Source organism: Patiria miniata, unplaced genomic scaffold, assembly GCF_015706575.1.
Source record: "Patiria miniata isolate m_02_andy unplaced genomic scaffold, ASM1570657v1 HiC_scaffold_6, whole genome shotgun sequence".
In the NCBI taxonomy this organism is placed as follows: Eukaryota; Metazoa; Echinodermata; class Asteroidea; order Valvatida; family Asterinidae; genus Patiria; species Patiria miniata.
This window is the reverse complement of record NW_024037073.1, coordinates 1,675,837-1,698,198: the sequence shown is the minus strand read 5'-3', so window position 1 is coordinate 1,698,198 and position 22,362 is coordinate 1,675,837. Positions and strand designations below refer to the sequence as shown.

At 43.4% G+C, this 22,362-nt stretch overlaps 2 protein-coding genes across 5 annotated transcripts; one reads left to right on the top strand and one right to left on the bottom strand.

Annotated features, from left to right (window-relative positions):
• Window positions 1-22,193, bottom strand: LOC119742680 (serine hydrolase RBBP9-like). 4 transcript variants are annotated; one of them, XM_038218833.1, is made up of 5 exons: window positions 21,865-22,193; window positions 2,719-2,761; window positions 1,866-1,971; window positions 846-931; window positions 1-393 (listed from the first exon to the last, which is right to left on the bottom strand). In XM_038218833.1, the coding sequence occupies exons 1-5, from the start codon at window positions 21,955-21,957 to the stop codon at window positions 170-172; spliced, it is 552 nt and encodes a 183-aa protein (XP_038074761.1). In that variant the 5' UTR covers window positions 21,958-22,193; the 3' UTR covers window positions 1-169. The 4 variants fall into 4 exon arrangements, with proteins under 4 accessions (XP_038074761.1, XP_038074762.1, XP_038074764.1 ...); XM_038218834.1 differs by lacking the exons at window positions 1-393; window positions 846-931; window positions 1,866-1,971; window positions 2,719-2,761 and adding exons at window positions 13,681-14,376; window positions 15,699-15,784; window positions 16,650-16,755; window positions 17,212-17,254 and having other exon boundaries at window positions 21,865-22,166; XM_038218836.1 differs by lacking the exons at window positions 1-393; window positions 846-931; window positions 1,866-1,971; window positions 2,719-2,761; window positions 21,865-22,193 and adding exons at window positions 13,681-14,376; window positions 15,699-15,784; window positions 16,650-16,755; window positions 17,212-17,254; window positions 19,809-19,821.
• LOC119742678 lies at window positions 4,376-7,189 on the top strand. The gene is made up of 2 exons (XM_038218832.1): window positions 4,376-4,612; window positions 5,613-7,189. The coding sequence occupies exon 2, from the start codon at window positions 5,892-5,894 to the stop codon at window positions 7,170-7,172; it is 1,281 nt and encodes a 426-aa protein (XP_038074760.1). The 5' UTR covers window positions 4,376-4,612; window positions 5,613-5,891; the 3' UTR covers window positions 7,173-7,189.
• Window positions 22,194-22,362: the final 169 nt, after the last annotated feature.

Genomic DNA, 22,362 nt, shown 5'->3' with positions numbered 1-22,362 from the left:
GTGATACCAGAATCTCAGGAATTCTTTTGAGATATCTAGGGGGATGTGTTAGGTAACAAATAGTCTAGGGTGTGTATAGGGTGTAGGGAGATTGGGGGGTACCCTTCTGTTCCATGTCGTGCATATATAATTTCTGTCCTGTTTTCACAACACCACTGGAACGGAACTCTCACGAAATACCCAAATACCGTTTGACCACTGGTATAAGTTCAGGGAAGGTTGGGACCTCAAAGTGTCCCCGGTCATGGAACTTGTGTAGTTCAGGCCTCAGATTGTCTATGACTTCTTGCATCTCGGCCCATTTGATGTAAGGGTCGTCCGTTGAGCCAAAGACAGTGATGAATTGGGCATTGGCTTTCATCTTGTTCCACTCCCACGGCCGGTCATAGTAACCTGCAAGTAAACAAACATTTCTTTTTTTTAATGGACTTTGCCAACCAAAAACGCTGAAGGTCACACACTATAAGGAAACAAACAAGAACTAAATGATTGAATCCTTAATTCATCCATGCCTGTTTACAAATAAAAGCTTCAGAGAGTCTATATGACGAAGGCTTCAAAGCTCTATTTTGACTCTTTGGGGCCCAGGGGCATTGCCAGACCAATTTAAATAGAGGGTGTGTGACAATAATTTACTGACAGGTCATCCATGCTGGAAGGTAGCCTGGGATTTTTTGTCCACGATGTGTCCATGGAAGTCGCCGAAGCCACTACCCACAGACATGTATGTTACTGTTACTGCCAGCCATAGCCAGGTAATTAAGTAACAGTCTTTCTTCCTATTAAGATAAACAGTGCCCTCTATTGTCCATGCACAAATCCAATAAGATGTGAGCAATCCTCACCACTCAGTTTTTCGTTTTCTTCTCCCAGGTCGGTAACACAGGGCGATACTAGGATGATGCTATGCACATTGTGGGATTCAACATACCTACGATACATTGGGGAAAAAAGTGGAAATCTTGTAAAACACAGATTGTTCTAAGTAAAGAACAAAATATTATCCGCGTTCCTTTCAGGAACATTTTTCAATCAATCTTTAGTTTCAATATAATTGTTTTACGATGAAAAAGTTAGAGTTTTTTCAACATTGAGACACACACTGAAGATCCTTACACTCTGATGTGATTTTTTTCTTGGTTTTTCCAGCATTTATGAACACAGAATTTTAAACAGGTCCATGTGAAACAATATTATTTTGTACCCGTCTTTAGCCTCATTTTGATATCACTTGATTTCCCTCTCATGTCTAAAATACTGAAGAAAAGTCTCCTTCAAATATTAAAATGAGGCTCCAGACTTGGTTGGTGATATACTGAGGACCTTTTCTTTGCCCAATGAAAATTCTGGAGAATTTTGCTGGCTTTAAAAAGTTGGCCTGATTTCGTTGTGCATATTTTCAGAACGCAAAGTCCCAGTGTGGTATTGTGCCAGCATTACATTTTGATTAGAATAACAAAATCATGTACCATCTGCTTTTGTGACAAAATGCTTTTAACAGTGCCATGGGCTTTACGAGTGTATAATGATCTGTACTCATGGGCGTTGCCAGGATTTTTTTCCAGGAAGGGGGGGGGGGGGCAAAGCACATTTCCCCCCAAATTTCTTAACTTTTTCAACAAATGTTCCCCTACCCTTACCCCCCCCCATCATATTGACAGCAATATATGGCTTCGCACCTCTTTTTTCCCTTCCCCCCCCCTTTTCCAGGGTGCGCCCCCCCCCCTCACGACACCTATGTCTGTACTCATCAACTCATATGAAATGGAGTTTTCACTTCAACTTTCTGCCAGCACAATTTGTCTACAGTCCTGCCCAGCATTGAAGATGCTAAATTCAGGAATCCCTCCATTCTATCGCCATACCTCATTGTAGCCTCTGCTCCGGAGCAGTCTCCAATGACGAGAGTGTGTTCATTACATCGCATCTCATCTCGCATGAAAGGGATCCATATGCTCTCTCTAGCGATATCTATAAAGTTTAGCAAAAACATAAGAAAAACTACAGATTGCAAGAAGGGCAAGTTATTGAAGTTCACACATCATTTCAATTCAAAATGTTGTAGGCAAATTGATTTCTTAAAGGTAGTCCATCATTTGTCATTTGTGCATTTTTTCGTTTGAAGCAATAAAAGTGCTCAGAATCTAAAGGTGGGAGCTTAACAACCAACCTGATGAAGTTTTAGCTCTGTGAGTGCTGTATATCCTAAGAAAACAATATTCTAGGATCTCGATTTCAGAATTCAAAAGTATCCGTATCATATTTTGAATTACGCCCGAAATCAGCCGGAATGCGTTCTCATTCAGCCGATTGCAGCTACGCGATGTTACGCACTGAGCCGAAGAATAATAGCAACCGCGTGCACCCATTTACAAACACCCAATTACAAACCAACTACTAATGGAAATTTCCAAAAATGCGTCACTTGACTCATCTTTGGAAATGACCTCCTTTTATTGTTTTCTTCAAAATGACAGCATGCCAGAAGGAATAATTTCACAGGGAGTTAGTGCCATTACTTACCAAGTAAGCGTTTTAACAATAATTTGGTCAATACTTTTTTTTTATACTACTCTACTCTACCTTTAAAAGTAATTTGCATCGTACAGTGTATTGGTCCTGTGGTTTGCAAAAGTCATAAAAGCAAACTATCGGCAACATAATGCGAGGTTCTCTAACTTGAAAAATGTTTGATTCTTTGGTAGTTTTTTAACATACCTGGATCAGGCATATTTCTTAATATACACTCCACTCCCTCAAACTAGAAAATGAAAAAACAAAAAAACATACTTAAGTAAAAACAAAACAAAACAAAACAAGCACGTGTGCGGAGTAGAAATAAAACAAATATACATCTCAAAAAAAAAAAAAATCATACCAGAAATAAAACAGGTACCGGTGTCACATGAAAATCCGACTCCTATGAAAATCGGACCCCTTTTTCCCTATTATTGGTTAATCCCTCGCACCTGACAGGTCACTCTCCCGAAACGATCCTAAAAATAGCATAGTATCGTACTCACGCGTGCGCAGTACTACCAATGAGTTCACATTTCATGGAGTCGGATATTCACGCTACACCGGTACTAGATTTTTCAACTTCTTTGACTGCAGAATAAAACTACACACAGAAACAGATAAATACTCTTCTCCTGAGATTTATTACAGTACATCGCTTGTGCATCGATACATTTCTATACTAAACAAGTACACACATTTTTAAAAAATTCTTCATACAAACCAGCCTGTACTTTGTGTAGCGTCTTTACAGGAACACAACTAAGGGTGCAAACCAGTAAATAGGCCCAAACTTGTCTACACCGGCCAAACATTCAGCCTCAATCAGTCAATCCTCCAAAATCCTCCAAAACCACCCGGTTGATTTTGGAAGACTGAGAACAGTTGGGTTCGGAAACGCCTGTTACCAACATCCATGTTTACAACACCTTAGGCCTCGACTCATTTAAAGGAGGAAACTCTGTGCTCTTCGAACAATCCTAACAAACTTGTATGATTTGTTTTCACGAAAAAATTGTTGTCCCCCCCCCCCTCCCAATTTTGGGCATCTGCAACCCTCTGAAAAAGGGCTTTTATTTTGCGCCAAACGAACCCTCCCTGGGAGCGCCGAGTTATTGTCTGGCAGCCAATAATTCAATCTTTGTGAAGAAATAATTTAATAACAAAACGTCAGTAGATCTTTTCATTTGACCTTAAAGGGAAGATACAACAATTGCAAACATCAACAAACAAATTAAATGATCAAATTATCACGAAATTCTTCACTGGGCTGTTAGGGAATGACAGTCTAAAGCATCCCGTACAATCCTGGCTCCTGGTGTGCTGACATTTTTAAGTAAAGTGGTATTTTTGTGTCAATTTCCAACGCTGGTCGGCCGACCAGCGTTGGAGAAAACTGGCTTTTTTCAAAACTGTCTTCCTTATTTTTCTATTAGTTATTCCGCATTTTCTTTGCAATTAATTACACACCAGCTAGACTGATTCTCTGACCTCATAATTTCCCAAGGTCTATAAATTGCTTCGTTTCATCTTAAGTCGGGTCGGGGAACCAGACTACAAGAACATGATTGGCTTTCTTGGTTTTTCCAGCATCTACGAACCTGAAATGTGAAACAAGTCAGTTTATCAATATTTGCTATAACATACTATTCCTCCAAGTCCATTTAATTCTGAAAATTACAGCAAAAGCATATGTTGTACATTCCCTTTAACTCAAAAATTAATAATGGGTCTCATATTTCTCATAAACTGTATTTACCTTTCTTTAATAATTGACATAATTTCCAGCGCATTGAGTACCAAATTGTTGGTAGATACGTGCGCTATATAAGACTCCGTTATTATTATTATTGTAGCACCCAGATAATTATGGTGTCTTATGCTACCCCTATCATTTAGATGCCCCCTCTGGAAGTTCCCCCCCCCCTAATTTTTCAACAGCCTGTTCAAGGAACAGCCTTGACACAGAGCCCCAGTGAGTTGGTCAGTGGTTATTCTTAGCCATTCTCATACTGGATGACTGTGAGTGAGCACTGCATTAAAGTTTGTTAGCCAACCGTATACTCACTGGACGTTCTGTGTCATCTATTTGCAGGTATGTGGAGTATCATTTTATTTGAGTTGTCAGCAACTTTTTATGTATAAATCCTCTTGATGTCATTTTAGTTTATTTAATCCCTTTTGAGATGAGGATTTTGATTGTGTATTTCTTAGCATCGAGCACACTTATTTTACTGACGGTGGATCCCGGTTCAGAGTTTTATTCAAGGATGTTTTCCTTTTTCCTGATGATATTGTGATTTATTGTTTGGGTCTCTGATTGTTCAGACTTTATAGATGTGATTTAGGCAGAGATTTATGTTTGATTACTTTTCCACCTTTATGTTTTCTCTGTGGGAAAAGTCATTATAGGTTTTCACTCTTGTAACTTTGTAGCATTTGCAATGTTCGTGTATTTGTATGTACTGTATAGCTATGCACTGTAGGTATAGCACCTCAGACCATGTGGTCTCACTCAGAACAAAGGAGCCTGTGTGACCATCCTAGAAGCATAATTAGCACTAGGCCCTGGGGCTTGCCTGTTATCAGGCTAGCCTGGAATAATGTCTCTGGTTTATCTAGAAGGTGTAGGATGCTCCCTTGGTTTAAAATCTGAGAGGCAAGTGCCAGGCTAGGCAGGATTAGTGAATGGCTGACTGAGCTCACTTTGTTTATTGGGTCCAGAGCCTTGCTAATATTCGGGCCAGGAAGTTAATGTTTTTCTTTATTCTAGTAGGTTAATGTTTTTCTTTATCTTGTTTCCTGTGAGAAAGTGGACAGGGAGAACACTGTTATTTTCCAAGTTTTCAGTTTCATTTTTATTAGGGACTTAAGCAGTAGAGACTTAATTCCTAGACTAGCCAAGTCTGTGAGTCTAAATATTTCTTAGTTATTGATTGCAAGTTTAGAATTGTTTCAATACCATGCTTAGATTTATTTCAGTTTTATAAATCATATAGGCCATTCTCATACTGGATGACTGTGAGTGAGCACTGCATTAAAGTTTTGTTAGCCAACCGTATACTCACTGGACGTTCTGTGTCATCTATTTGCAGGAACATTTAATGAACACTCCGTGGTAACTCTATCGAGCCAACCGGGGGTGCAACATTTGGCGACCACGAAGGGACAGGTGTTTTTGTGTCCACTTCAATGTGGAGATGAATGACAGCGCCTGTCCAGTGACCATGAACCAGAGCCGTACCATGCAGCTGTAGTCAGTAGTTGAGACGAGAACAACCCAGTACTAAACGAGGTTAGCTGGAGCACGGGTGCAGACAAACACCATTAGAGGGACAAGAGGAGCGTCGTAGCGTCCATATTCGCCCTACAAGATGGCCGAGTCAGCTCAGGATGTGTGCCAGCGCCTAATAGAGCAGGTCAGTCGACTCTCACTACTACAGCTACAGGAGGTATGCAAACACCTCGACCTACCAGGATACCAGGAGGTGGAATGCCCCAAAGCCCTTAGAAGGAAGGTGAGCCGCAACCTACTGCGTGAGGAGCTTGAAGAGAAAGAAGATGAGGGGCTTTCCCTCTACACAGACCTGCGAGACTTCCTCAAACAGATCGTAGTTGCAGAGAATCTACCAGCTGCGGACCCGAAACCTGAGCAGAAGCCATCGACAACCCCAAAGCTGGATACCACTCCAGCCAGCTTGATGACCTTGACCCGCAGGGAATTCAAAATATCGGGACAGATTGGCGAGCCGGGACAGCGAGACCGCCTGTCCTTCTCCAGCCTCGCCCATCAAATAGAGAGTGGCCGTGCCAAAGGTCACAAGGAACGGGAGATTGTGGAAGCCGTGATCCGTGCAGTGGTCCCAGGTTCAGCACTACGCAGCTATCTAGAGGGCAGAGCGGGACTGACGTTGCCCGTACTTCGTCACATCCTAAGAGCACACTACCAAGAGAAAGACGCGACAGAGTTATACCATCGATTGTCGAGACTGGCTCAAGACAGCAAGGAGTCTGCCCAAAGTTTTCTGGTGCGAGCCCTGGATCTGAAGCAAAAGGTTATTTTTGCTTCTCAGGAGAGCGGCTCTGGCCTAAAGTACGATCCTACCCTAGTCCAGAACATGTTTCTGCACGCACTCCTCACTGGTTTTAGAAGTGAATCTGTGAAGAATGAGCTTCGCTCCCTCCTACAAGATCCCAGTACCACAGATGAGCTACTTTTCGAGAAAGTTAACACGGCAGCAAGCCATGAGATGGAGCGACAAGAGAAGTTGCACTCCAAGTCAGTTTCTGTCCATGAAGTGCAGCAGTATGAGTCAAGCCAGGAAGCAGTGAAAAGGAAACCGAAGGAGGGCACCCTCATGACCGATATTGCGGAGCTCAAAGCTGGAATCATGGAAATTGCGACCATGAGAAAGCAGCTGGACAGCCTTCAGGAGTCACTGACTACACCAGCCAACCAAAACCACCAGCTACGACGACCGTCATCCGGCCGCCCGCTGAAGAGGGGATGTCGACACTGCCAGCAGAATGGCAATGGCGATACTTGCGACCATTGTTTCAAATGTGGCTCAAGTGAACACTACGCCCGAGGTTGCCGCACTAGGAGTTCTCAGTCGGGAAACGAGCAAGGGTTGCTGCCACGGGACGGGCAGTAACCAGTGATGTCAAATTCCTTCAGTCCCAAATGTGTTGTGTTTCTCCCTCAAAGCAAACCGCCGTAACACGCCTTATCGGCAAGAGATGTCTGGTCAGCTGCATGATAGAAGGCGTGAAGACCCAGGCTTTGTGGGACACCGGAGCCCAAGTCTCCATCATACCATCACATTGGAAGGAAACCCATTTGCCAGGTTTGAAGTTACGCCCCCTATCAGAACTTCTTGGTGGAGACGATCTCAGTCTCACTGCAGCAAATGGCACAGGTATTCCTTTCGAGGGCTGGCTTGACCTGGCTTTCCAGTTGACCGTGGGACACAGTCGTGTCATCAGCGTTCCAGTTTTGGTTGCCAACGGGATCACTGGAGTACCTATAATAGGGTACAATGTCATAGAGGAAGTTGTCCAAGGCGGAGATGAGAGATCGCTTCCATCAGAAGCAGTTCGAGCAGCTTTTCCGTCGATGAGAAAGAGTGAGGTGATGGCTCTGACGAGCCTCATACAGCAGGAAACCTCAGGTGATATTGGCGATGTTGTTGTGGGGAGACAGAGCATCACGATTCCCAAGCAGGGTGCCGCCATAGTACCATGCCAGGTTAAAGCAGAACAGTTGACTCAAGGTAATTTCGCCTTATTTGAACCTTCAGTTACCATGATACTCCCTGAGGACCTCCATGTTGACCCTGCCATCGTTCAGCTTAAGAAAGGAAGAGGAACATCCTGCAAGGTGTTTATCTTGGTCTCAAACTTGGCAAGCCGGGACGTGGTCCTCAGAAGAAGAACCCCCTTGGGTTCCCTGGAGCTGATTGACACTCTTCACACCCTACCCAGCCAGGCTCACGAGGCAAGGAACCCACATGTCAAGGGTGTCAACTCTATTTCAACAGCAAAGTGTGATGACGCTACGTGGGTCCCTCCCGTTGATGTCAGCCATTTGACCGAACCACAACGTCAAGCAGCCATCCAAATGTTAAAAGAGGAAGCTGCCGCTTTTGCTAAGGACGACAATGATCTCGGCTGCATCGAAGATCTTCAAATGCATATTCGGTTGAAGGACGATGAGCCGGTGCAGAAAACATACATGTCCGTGCCCCCGCCACTTTACAGAGAAGTGAAGTCTTACCTGAAAGATTTGCTTGACCGGGGTTGGGTAGAGAAGTCCGAATCATCCTTCTCCTCCCCCGTTGTATGTGTGAGAAAGAAGGACGGATCCCTCCGTCTCTGCATCGATTACAGGCAGCTAAATCAGAAGACGATCCCGGACAGGCAACCCATCCCCCGCATTCAGGATGTACTTGACAGTCTTGGTGGTAACTGCTGGTTTTCAACTCTAGACCAAGGCAAGGCCTACCACCAGGGCTTCATGGCAGAGAAAAGCCGACAAGCTACAGCCTTCATCACCCCATGGGGCTTATACCAGTGGAACCGCATTCCCTTCGGATTGATGAATGCCCCTGCAGTGTTCCAGCGGGCAATGGAGACGTGCCTTGACGGGCTGGTCGGTGAGGTGGCCGTAGTATACCTTGATGATGTTCTGGTCTACAGCAATACATTCGAGGGTCATCTTGAAAATCTGCGCCAGGTACTTAGACGGTTCCAAGATCGGGGTGTGAAGTTAAAACCCAGCAAGTGCAGTCTGATGAAAAACGAGGTTCGATACCTGGGACGAATTATTTCAAGCGAGGGACATAAGATGGACCCAGCGGACATTGCGGCGGTTGAAACACTGCGAGACAAGAAGCCCAGCACTGTTGGCGAGCTCAGAAAACTTCTTGGTCTACTGGGCTACTACCGCCAATATATTCAGAACTTTTCAAAGAGAGCCAAAGGTCTATATGAACTCCTTCGAAGTCCAAGTGCCGGTGACACAACATCAAACAGCAACCGTGCTCCTCCTAAGAAGCCCCCACCCAACTCCAAGTCAAGCAAGTGCAAGAACCAGGTGCCATCTAAGCAACCAATATCATGGGAGAGTGAGCATCAGCACGTGCTGGAAGACTTGTTAGACTGTCTTACTCATCCCCCTGTGATGGGCTTTCCAGACCACGAGAAACCTTTCATCCTGCACACTGATGCCTCCAACGATGGTCTGGGAGCGGTGCTGTACCAGGAGCAAGAGGGCAAAATGAGGGTGATAGGTTATGGATCTCGTACACTGAGCCCAGCTGAAAAGAACTATAATCTGCACTCGGGAAAACTTGAATTCCTTGCTTTGAAATGGGCCATCACGGAGAAGTTCAGGGATTATTTGTATTATGCTCCATCCTTCACAGTGTACACCGACAATAACCCCCTGACTTACATCTTGTCTTCAGCCAAACTCAATGCGACTGGTCATCGCTGGGTCGCTGAACTGGCCGACTTCAATTTCAAGATTAAATACCGCCCAGGGAAGTCCAACACAGACGCAGATGTACTCTCTCGTATGCCCCTTGACTTTGAGACCTACAGAGCCCAGTGCACAAGCGAGGTCAGCACCACTCATCTGGGTGCCACCATTGCTGCAGTCAGAGCTGATAGTTCCGGGTGTTTCCCCTGGATTGATGCCCTGTCTGCCTCCACGTCAAACCCAGACGACAGTGTGATGAGCTCCCACCACGTTTCAACAAGAGAACTGAAGGCAGCGCAACGCGATGACAATACCATCGGGCGCGCCATCCAGTTTCTTGAAAGCGGTCATCGCCCAACTAGACAGGACCGGATGACAGAACTGCCCAATACTGTTGCTCTTCTTCGGGAGTGGGACAAGCTAGAGTTGGATGTTGAAGGGATACTCCATCGCAGATCGGGTGGCAAGAAACAATTAGTCCTCCCCCTGAAGTACCATCGCTCTGTCTACAAAGAGTTACATGAAGAGATGGGTCATCTCGGCGCAGAGCGTGTTATTCACCTTGCACGTGATAGATTCTTCTGGCCCCACATGCAACGGGACATCGAGCACTATGTGTCTAATGTTTGTAGATGTTTGCAACAGAGGAAACCAAACCGGCCAACCCGAGACCCTCTCTGCAGCATAGCCACCACATCCCCATTTGAGATGGTCTCCATCGATTTCCTCCATCTGGAGCGGAGTGTTGGCGGATATGAATATATATTGGTTGTTATGGACCATTTTACGCGGTTTGCGCAAGCATATCCAACGACCAATAAATCTGGTAGGACGGTGGCAGAAAAGATATTCAATGATTTTGTCTTGAGATTTGGATTTCCGCACAAACTCCACCACGACCAAGGGAGGGAGTTTGAGAACCAACTGTTTCGGCGACTCCAACAACTATCTGGCATCACCCCCTCTCGTACCACTCCTTATCACCCACAGGGGAACGGTCAGGTGGAGCGCTTTAACAGGACGCTTCTTGGGATGCTTCGCACCCTACCTGAAAGAGAGAAGTCCCGCTGGAAGGAGTCCCTGAACAAGGTGGTGCATGCGTACAATTGCACTCGTTCTGATGCCACCGGATTCTCTCCGTTCTATCTTCTGTACGGACGTCCCCCTCGACTCCCCATTGATCTGACATTTGGCTTGTCACAAGCAAAGGAGCCCCCAAAGAATCATCAAGAGTACAGCCAACGCTGGAGGAGACAAATGGAAGAAGCATATGAAGCCGCCAGGAGGAATGCAGACAAGTCAGCAGCACGAGGAAAACGCCAGTATGACAGGAAAATGCAGAGCACTGTCCTGCAGCCCGGTGATAGGGTCCTGGTGAGAAACCTCAGGGAGACTGGTGGACCAGGTAAACTACGAGCGCACTGGGAAAGTGAAGTTCACACGGTAGTGAAACGGCTTAGTGATGACTCTCCTGTGTACGAACTACGGCCAGAAAGAGGCCAGGGAAGGAACAGGACTCTCCATCGGAACCTTTTGCTACCCTGCAATGACCTCTTACTAGAAGCTCCAACTGTCTCCATCAAAACGCGACCTACAACTGCAACCTTTGCCCGACCTGCACCAGAAGTAAGTGTTCAGCAAGATCCTAGCGACACAGACAGTGAAGCTGAATACGTCCTCCAGATGCCCACTCCTTCCTCAAACACCAATTGCCCTGCAGTGAACACTTCAGGTCTGAACCACGACGCTGAGGTTTTCCTCCCAATGGGTGACATAGGGAACGAGGAAGTGGCAGATGATCCAGTTGCGGCTGCCCCAGAACCGGCAGCAGTTGCACATGACGAGCCTGTTCCAGTTCTAGTCCCTGCAGCTGTTATCCCGGCACCAGCACCTGAACCCGTTCCAGTTCCAGTCCCTGCAGCCGCTAACCCAGCTCCAGTACCTAAACCTGACCCCGTTCCAGTTCCTGCAGCTGTTGGCCCGGCACCAGTACTTGAGCCCGAGCCTATTCCAGCCCCTGCGGTAGTCGGCCCAACACCTGTACCTGAGCCTGTAGCTGAACCTGTAGCTGAACCAATAGCCGTTCCTGATCCAGTTGTACCAGATCCTGCAACCGTACTGGAACATGGGGTCTCCAGTGAAGAAGTGCCAGGACAAGAGCCAGCGGTTCCCGCCCCAGAAGCAGAGGTGGACCCCGGATTGCATGGAGATGCAGGACCCTATCCTGCAAGACAGAGGCAGCCCCCTCAGCGCCTGACCTATGAGCAACTGGGTCAGCCACTACAGACACCAGGCGGTGTCAACGGTGTGATGGCAGCAGGTCTCTTCACTGGCCCTCATCCCTCAGTGCTCTGGCCCCAAGTACCCATGATGCCACAACCGTTCCCCTTGCCGTGGGCTCCCCAACCCATGCAGTGGTCCACACCGATGATGTCGTGGCCCAACCAGCAGGTGCCGATGCTACCGTGGCAACAGTGGTACCAACAACCAACTTGTCAGCAGTCCTAAGCAGCCAGCCATGGACACACAGAGGACATGAACATTAGTTTTTGTTTTGGTTTGCATAACTGTTACTGTTTGTACATCTTTTGGTTTTTTTTTTTTTACCTTCTGGAAATGTTAGGGACAACATTTAAGTTTGCAGGGGAGAGTGTAGCACCCAGATAATTATGGTGTCTTATGCTACCCCTATCATTTAGATGCCCCCTCTGGAAGTTCCCCCCCCCTAATTTTTCAACAGCCTGTTCAAGGAACAGCCTTGACACAGAGCCCCAGTGAGTTGGTCAGTGGTTATTCTTAGCCATTCTCATACTGGATGACTGTGAGTGAGCACTGCATTAAAGTTTGTTAGCCAACCGTATACTCACTGGACGTTCTGTGTCATCTATTTGCAGGTATGTGGAGTATCATTTTATTTGAGTTGTCAGCAACTTTTTATGTATAAATCCTCTTGATGTCATTTTAGTTTATTTAATCCCTTTTGAGATGAGGATTTTGATTGTGTATTTCTTAGCATCGAGCACACTTATTTTACTGACGGTGGATCCCGGTTCAGAGTTTTATTCAAGGATGTTTTCCTTTTTCCTGATGATATTGTGATTTATTGTTTGGGTCTCTGATTGTTCAGACTTTATAGATGTGATTTAGGCAGAGATTTATGTTTGATTACTTTTCCACCTTTATGTTTTCTCTGTGGGAAAAGTCATTATAGGTTTTCACTCTTGTAACTTTGTAGCATTTGCAATGTTCGTGTATTTGTATGTACTGTATAGCTATGCACTGTAGGTATAGCACCTCAGACCATGTGGTCTCACTCAGAACAAAGGAGCCTGTGTGACCATCCTAGAAGCATAATTAGCACTAGGCCCTGGGGCTTGCCTGTTATCAGGCTAGCCTGGAATAATGTCTCTGGTTTATCTAGAAGGTGTAGGATGCTCCCTTGGTTTAAAATCTGAGAGGCAAGTGCCAGGCTAGGCAGGATTAGTGAATGGCTGACTGAGCTCACTTTGTTTATTGGGTCCAGAGCCTTGCTAATATTCGGGCCAGGAAGTTAATGTTTTTCTTTATTCTAGTAGGTTAATGTTTTTCTTTATCTTGTTTCCTGTGAGAAAGTGGACAGGGAGAACACTGTTATTTTCCAAGTTTTCAGTTTCATTTTTATTAGGGACTTAAGCAGTAGAGACTTAATTCCTAGACTAGCCAAGTCTGTGAGTCTAAATATTTCTTAGTTATTGATTGCAAGTTTAGAATTGTTTCAATACCATGCTTAGATTTATTTCAGTTTTATAAATCATATAGGCCATTCTCATACTGGATGACTGTGAGTGAGCACTGCATTAAAGTTTTGTTAGCCAACCGTATACTCACTGGACGTTCTGTGTCATCTATTTGCAGGAACATTTAATGAACACTCCGTGGTAACTCTATCGAGCCAACCGGGGGTGCAACATTATTATTATTATTATTAAGTTGTAGAACTTTTATATTGCTAGGAAAATAGCACAGGAAATGCATCTTTAAGCTCCAAAATGGTTCAAGCAAATTTACAAAACTCAAACCCTTGTAGTTAATTATAAAACAGAAGTTGTAAATACAAAATGCAACAAACTATTTGTAATGAATAACAAAATGGCCTATAATTACAAATGCCTATCACAATGCTGTGGTGGAGGATCCTTTTGTAAATTTATACAAAATGTTAGTAAAATCTAATGTACTCTATGCAGAAAACCTACACTTGATCGAGTGTGCTCGTTATGAGTCTAGCATGCTGACATGTAGCGTGTAACCAATTCTCTTATTGGCTCAGGAGCGACCATCAAACAATGCACTACAAACTTTCTGATTTGCTGAATGACAACATGTAGCCAGATTTCTATATTTAAAAACAATTTCTCTGTGCAGCAATAGGCAAGTTTATTTTTAAGCCTACGAAGCGATGGAATGCCAGATTTGTTTTCTTTCCAAAACATGGAAAAGCCTCAATTCTGGCTATAGCTAAAAAACTGTTATCCCTGGGTTTGTCAAATGCCTACAACTTGTCACATATATCCAGATAAACATAAATATAATGAATACAAGGAACTCTCACTTCAAATAAACGTACTGTTCCTTCAATGGCAGTTTCACATTAATGAGTCAATGTTGCAATGTTCATCAATGTTTCAGAAGTTTTTGGATAGTGGCTATGAGATCAGGAAACACGCTTGTCATGAAGTGCCCTCTGTCGTCAAACTTGTGGCAATCAGGGTTGAGGTTGTCAATGACGACCTGCATCTCTGTCCAGGAGATGAACGGGTCATCCGTGGAACCATAGAGGGCGACAAACTGGGAGTTCATCTTCATCAGTTCCCATTCCCAGGGCCGACTGTAGTACCCTGTACAATGTGGATGGGGCAAAAATGATTGGGAATGAGGATATTTCGAGGTCACATGTCAAATCACCCCAATTAGCGATTTAGTCATTTGACGTTTTTGTTAACTCATCCGACTTGAGTCAACCCGATTAAATTTTTGGTTTCAGACAGATGAACTTAATACACGAGAATCGTGTACTAACAAAGGAAAACACGACCTTAGCAACAAACTGCCATTGCGCAACACTTTTTGTGGTTTATTTGTGTTTGATTGTTTTAACCTGTGCAATTTGTGATCCGTAAAGGCTAGATAAGTCCTATTCCGAATTATGGCCAAATGGAAGAAAAGGACAGTACAGAACATTGTCAACATTGTCAACTATGTTGTAGCGAGGAGAGAAAGAATACTAAAGTTCTGCTTCTTGGCTGCTCTCCTGCTGCTTTTAGCACCATATTACAAATAGCGCACGCTAAAGCACACACAAATATTTTGTTTGTATGGGTGGATTGTGAGATATAGTGCATTGTCAGTACTAAATTACATATATTTACATACATTTGCATTGAGTTCGGCTCATGACTAGAGTTGAAATCAAGTTGCTCTTGAGTCATTCTGAATGACTCAAGACAGTTCATCTTTTGCGTCTAGTCGCTCTTAAGTGTTTCAGACGTTGGACTTTTCATGTACTTCATTCATATCTTGTCTTTAATATGGATAGGCGCGACCCTGGAATGCCTCTCGGAACCGGGTGTCATACCCTCCTGAGTTTTTGTCTAGAAACACTGCCCAACACGACAACAACTTGTCAAAATGAGAAGCCTGTCAACAGATGCAACAGGTCAAAATCCCAAAGCCAAATCAAATAGAGTTTTCATTTATCAATGAAACTTTTTTTCAAAAACCAGATTTCTTTTAAGCAAATGGGAACTTTTCATACTGGTTTTCGTATTTTGCCGATATTTTCATAAACACTGTGCACTCAGTGTTGTCCAAGGGATTGCGAGAAAAAGAAGCTTATTCGGGTGGGACTTGAACCACGCCCTCCATATTGCTAGTGCAGACGTCTTACCACTTGACCACCGAGCCTGCCAGGGTTGGCTTGCCGGCTCGAGTCTGATGTAGCAGCAGGAACTGCAACCAAAAAACTTTTTCTAAGATGAAATTTGTGTTTTGGCATTTGGTATTTTCCCTTTGTAAGTTCGAGGCCGACCCGAGTAAGCTTGTGAACTTATCAGACACCACTGTGTTTAAAAAAAATGTTGGCGAATGGCAAAACTCAATATAATATTTACATCTCCCCGACGCAAATTCTATTTTCTAAGGGGAAAAAAAGCCAACTTACCACTCACTCTTTCACTCTCCATGCCCAGGTCAGTAACGCAAGGGGACACCAAAATTATACCATGAACTTTGTATTTCTCGGCATATCTAGGGGGGAAAAAAAACAACCAAAAATGATCATCGATAATACTCTTTGTTACAACAAATATGCTTATCGTTGGGTCCACTTTCCTAAAGCTGATGAGAACCAGTCACAATTAATATACGTTGCATGGGTTTTTGGTTGGTAATCTGTTTTTGCTATGCTAATTATTTTGCAATAAGGCAGTTTCTGTGCTAACCAGCTCCACGAAATGGCCCTAGGAAATCATGGTTAGCACAAATGAAAACACAATTTGATGTCATGAAACATTCTCAGCAAAATTCACTAATGAGTTGGAATTGTGTGCAACTTTTGTGAATTTGCAAAGTCAGTACTTGCATGACGCAGTGTTGTAGCAGGTGTTTATGACGGATCATAGGAACATCATAAGTCCAGTCACAAGTTACAGGAGATGAACAATAACAAAGGAATGCCTTTGTCATTAGTCATTTGAATAGCTTGTGAGTTGAATTGGGACTGGAGGACTCGTGATGGTCTTACTTAACCCCAGCAGTACTGCGTGTATTTTTTTCGTTTGAAGCAACAAAAGTGCTCAAAATCTAGAGACAGACGCTTAACAACTAACCTAATGAACTTTTAGCTCAGTAAATGTTGTATATTCCGTGAAAACAATATTCTAGGATCTTGATTTCAATTCGAAAGTTGCCGAGTCATGTTTTGAATTGCGCCCAAAATCAGTGTCTGGGACAGCATGCCAGAAAGAATAAGTTCACAGGGAGTTTAGCGCCATTACTAGCTTTAAACCTAGTATGCTTTTCAACAATAATTAGGTCAGTTACTTTTTTTGGATAGCTGCAAATGATATACTCTACTTTTAAGATAAGACTGGATTTTTGGTATTTGACATACCTCATGGCTGCAACTGCCCCACTGCTGTGGCCGACAATTATGGTCTTCTCATCACAACACAGCTCATCATGCATGAAGGGAATCCATATACTTTCTCTGGCCATCACTACCGAAGAAAAAAAACGGTATAATGAATTCATCGGGTGCACCACGAAGTGACATATCGTCTATGGACTTTGTTCACACTATACGTCACTTCGTGGTGCAACAGATGCAAGTGACGTGTCAAAAAAGTTAAAGGCTGGTTTACTTTGTTCATATTAATTTCCAAAATCACAAAATCAACAAATGTCGATGTTTTGAGTTCCCTCCCCCCACCCTCCCAGGAGAAAACAATCAATGGCAAAAGCTAGAATAATAATCAAGTATAAGAGTGCCAGAAGCAAAAACATTTCCCAGAAAGAAATTACCAAAAAATAATACACAATGTTAGTACATATTAATTCACAGACTTCAAAGATTCCAGAAATGTACTGTTCCAACTTAGTTTCTCACAAAATTATTATTAATCAGATATCTTAACAAAGTGCAGAAGTTAATTATATGAAAATAATTCAAATACCTGGGTCTGGCATATTTTTTAAAACACACTCCATGCCTTCCACCTGGAATATAAATGGGACTGAATGTAAACTAGTATGACCATCCGTTCAGTTGATCACTGTCGACACCACCAGTAACAATTCCACAGCCAAAATTTATGAAGATGCTCATCAGCCAAAATTTATAAAGCATGCGCAGTTCAAATGACCTACTAATTCATAAGAAAATCAACTCAAAAATGTTAAGATAATGGTTTAGCGGTAGCACCATGTGACAAATCTCTTTTGTGAGTTTGTGAGGTTCTGCCCATGGTCAGGAGACTGAGTAGATTCCAATGGAGGAGGGGTGTTATGTAGTGTGACTGAAGTAGCCAAGTCAAGACTCAAGATCCCAGATAAGGCCAGAACCACCCCCCACCAGAGGGCCCTATACCCAAGGTCAACTAGCTAGGGCCACTAGTTCCATTATCCTCTCCTTTTAGGCATTACTTCCCACCACATTCAGCATATTCTCCACAAGCACGGCACCCAAGTTTTCCACACAGCACCCCTGAAGTTCCAGAACCTGCTGCAATCACGTAAGGACCGGCAAGATACCAATCGCAAGACTGGCAGGGAAGGGAACTCCCTACCAGACTCATCAATGAACACAAAGCCCACGGCTGAGGCCGAGATTTTGACAAGTCGTCCATAGTCAAGTATTTGCACACCGAAGATCATCAGATCAATAGGCATCGAGCTGAACTCATCACCAGCATCATGCACTGGTTCCCTGCCACCGCATCAGAAAGGCCATTAAAACACAGTACCCCAAGATATCGGTTTCTCCATCAGTGGCATCTGGCGCTCCATCCTCACCACATAGTCCAATGGGTCTTCTGTTCTAGACCAAAGACAACTTAGTTCCCCCACCCTCCCCCTAGTCAGCCTATGGGTCCCCTATACCCTTGGCAACCTTCCCATCAACTCCCTTCCTCCACAACTGATACACTTCACTGATCTTCAAGCATCCCCCAGCTCCCCTGCATGGACTACACACTGACATGCCTCACTGATCAGCCAGCATCCCCCCCCCCCTAGCTAGTCAGCTAGAACTCCACGGTTGCATCCTTCTCGCTCTTCACTGGACACTGCTTCCAGTCTCACTTCATAACACCCTGACTTCTCTGTAATCCCTTGATGGTGCTACCGTTAATCTTTACCTCATAGCTATCTTCACCATGCAAGCCTTCGAATCTTATCAGGAAGATTATAAGACAATAAATTTGCCCAAGGTCCAAATTGGCGCTGAACAATAGCAAAGTTTGGCTTGTTTACACCAGTAACATAAAACTAACAAGAAAAGCCCTCTAGTGACAGCACAAACTTTCCTCTCACTAGCGGGCTTCTTTCAAAATGGTGTAACACTAGATGACAATTTCGGTGCGGAAAGAATGTTGCTTCCTGACGCCACTTTTGTATCTCAATGAAGGTCAGTCATCGCAAAAGTGTTGAAAAAGACATGAATCTGGGAGACTGTCTCAATGTCTGAGTTTGAGAAACATTTCCAATTTTGTTAGAAAATACTTTGAAAGTGCACTCCACTTTCCATAGAATTTGCACACAACCAAAGAAGTGGCATCAGGATAGGTCTACTACATTCTCTCCTTCGGTGCCTTAAGGTACGAAAGCCCATTAGCGCCACTGCAAGTATATATGTTGCAGATAATTTAATTCGTTATTACGGATTATTAATTCGTTATTACAGATTACTAATTCGTTATAACGGATTATTAATTCGTTATTACGGATAATTTAATTCGTTATTACGGATTACTAATTCGTTATAACGGATTATTTAATTCGTTATTACGGATTATTAATTCGTTATTACGGATTATTTAATTCGTTATTACGGATTAATTAATTCATTATTACGGATTATTAATTCGTTATAACGGATTATTTAATTCGTTATTATGGATTACTAATTCTTTGGACATGGGCGAATTATTTATAACGAATTAAATAATCCGTAATAACGAATTAATAATACGTAATAACGAATTAATAATCCGTAATAACGAATTAGTAATCCGTAATAACGAATTAATAATCCGTAATAACGAATTAAATAATCCGTAATAACGAATTAATAATCGGTAATAACGAATTAGTAATCCGTAATAACGAATTAATAATCCGTATAATAAGGAATTAGTAATCCGTAATAACGAATTAATAATCCGTAATAACGAATTAAATCATCCGTAATAACAAATTAATAATCCGTAATAACGAATTAAATCACCTGTAACATATATACTTGCAGTGGCGCTAATGGGCTTTCATATTAAGGTGTGTAAAATTGTGGGAAAGAATGTTGCAACCTGACACTGCTTTTTTCTGCATATCATCTCAATCAATGATGGTCAGTCATTGCAAAAATGATAAGACACGAATCTTGGACTGAGAGTGAGAAACATTTCCAATATTGTTAGGATTTTAGGAAATACATAGAATTTGTTTGACTCTCCACAGACTTTGTACACAACCGCTGAAGTGGCGTCAAGTTGCAACATTCTTTTCTTGTCAGGATCCCCGCCCTCTGCTCTCTCATCTCTCCCCGCCAGCTTACCAGCAACCCCGCCCATTCCTAGCTGGAGTTACCCAGCCCTGAGTTTTATCATTGGGTTGTCATCTAGGGCTGGAGCGCATTTTTCTCAAAACTTGTAGTATTTGCAAAAAAAAATTGGAAAATGTTCAATTTTGTCCCCGTTACACACTAATTGCAACTGCAACTCACCCCAAACTTGCCTGGAATAACCATTACACAGGTCCTTGAAGTAAAAAACGATCCACGATGAAGATTCAGCCTACAATTGCAGTGAAAACAGGAGGAATAACCGCTAACTTGACAACCTTGCTGGATTGGCCAGGACCGCCATTGGTTTGTGCACAAAAAAAAATGTGTACAATGAATGGCGGTCGATTAACAGGCACAGAGCTAGAGAGAGCGATCGCTGTCAACTACTCGTTTTTGCCGGCTGCGCTGGCTGATGGCGCGTGACGTCACGCGGAAGCGTAACACCCGATGACTGTTTCATGCACTAATATGAGGTTTACCACTCGCATCACAGCTTTGGTACTGGAACCGTAACCAATAGTGCATGAAACAGTCATCGGGTTCTACGCTTCCGCGTGACGTCACGCGCCATCAGCCAGCGCAGCCGGCAAAAACGAGTAGTTGACAGCGATCGCTCTCTCTGTGCCTGTTAATCGACCGCCATTCATTGTACATGTTGTGCCCATTCTTGAAAATCACGCATTCTCGAGAATGGGCATGCACATTCTCGAGAATGGGCGCGCATTCTTAAGAATGAGCGCCCATTCTTAAGAACGAGCACGCGTTCTTAAGAATGAGCGCTCATTCTTAAGATTGGGTGGGAATATCACGTGCACAATTTATGAATTTTGCCCAATCTTATTAAACATTGCACGACATAATTATGTTAAATGAATTGTATAGCGGTTAAAAGGGAAACAATTCATATAAAGAGGAAAGAAAATGTTCTATGCTTCTGTACTCGTATAACTACGATAATTTGAATCAAATTAAACCTGTTATTATTGCTTTTTTCTGCCCACTATGGGAAGTTTTGTAATAACGGAGGACTGGGAACTAGTCTGGGAAGTGCTTTGTTTAGGCTAGACAAGTTACAAGTCCCTGCATGTATCATATGCGTGCCACGAAAAAAAAACGATGTCCAGAAGCTGCCAAAATTGCTCTTTTTGACTAGATAGAATCCAGCTCTGCGACGTTATGGTGGGATGTGAACAATAAATTGGTGGCAATTTAAATGGGAAATAGCATTAGCACTATGGGATGTCACAGTATTCATTCTCATTCTTCACATTCTTCACATTCTTCATTCTTACGTCCCCCCCTCCCCCCTCCCCCCCCCCGCTTTTATTATCCCAAAAATCAGAATTCTTTGCACTAGTATTATTATGTCTCTTATTTTTTCCCGGTCCCCCCCCCCTATCAATACGCCTTTACTTATCATATCCACTCTACTTTTCAGCGCCTTGCGTTGCAACAGTATAATTATTGAGAATCAGTGAACGAGGATTCAGCTAGACTTGCCAAGCGCAGCCGGTGCTCGGCATCGACAAGACCGTTATCTTGTCGCGCATTCTCAAGAATGTGCGCTCAATCTGGAAGAGTTATTTTTTGCCAAGATTGAGCAAGGATCCAGTTGCACATTCTCAAGAATGTGTATGCCCATTCTCGAGAATGCGTGATTTTCAAGAATGGGCACAACATCCACATTTTTTTTGGTGCACAAACCAATGGCGGTCCTGGCCAATCCAGCAAGGTTGTCAAGTTAGCGGTTATTCCTCCTGTTTTCACTGCAATTGTAGGCTGAATCTTCATCGTGGATCGTTTTTTACTTCAAGGACCTGTGTAATGGTTATTCCAGGCAAGTTTGGGGTGAGTTGCAGTTGCAATTAGTGTGTAACGGGGACAAAATTGAACATTTTCCAAAATTTTTTGCAAATACTACAAGTTACGAGAAAAATTCGCTCCAGCCCTTATAGACAACCCAATGATAAAACTCAGGGCTGGGTAACTCCAGCTAGCCCATTCCCTCCTCTCAGTCTCAGTGTCATAATCATATGGCACAACAAACCTTATTTATTTCATCACGAGCCCACGCATACCAGTTGCACTTTTCAACTTCTCCGCATCCATTTCCAGGAACAATAACAACTCGACTTGCCATCGCTGACGCTTACAACTTTCATGGAGCTATAAAAAAGGAAATTTCTTGATCTTTTTAGAATTCCTCCATGCTCGGAGCAAGTTGAGGTTGCGCAGCACAGCAGCTGCAGCATGCAGGCGCCCTGGCTTGTGCATGCTGTGTGCTAGTTTGTAGTAGTAGTACTTAGTGGGAGCATACTACCCGGCATCCGAGAACGAGGTGCACGCTGCTGGTTGCGCCGATCGGAGACGTTTGCCTACTGGTAAATTTGGGCGAGTTCACAATACAAACGGGGGTAAACAATATTAAGATTTATTTTCTTTCCCTTCTGAAAGAATTTGATAGCAATTAAAATTGATCCTATTAAATATAATCACATATATTGGAAAATATTATATATTTTTTGTGTGAAAACGATGTACATTT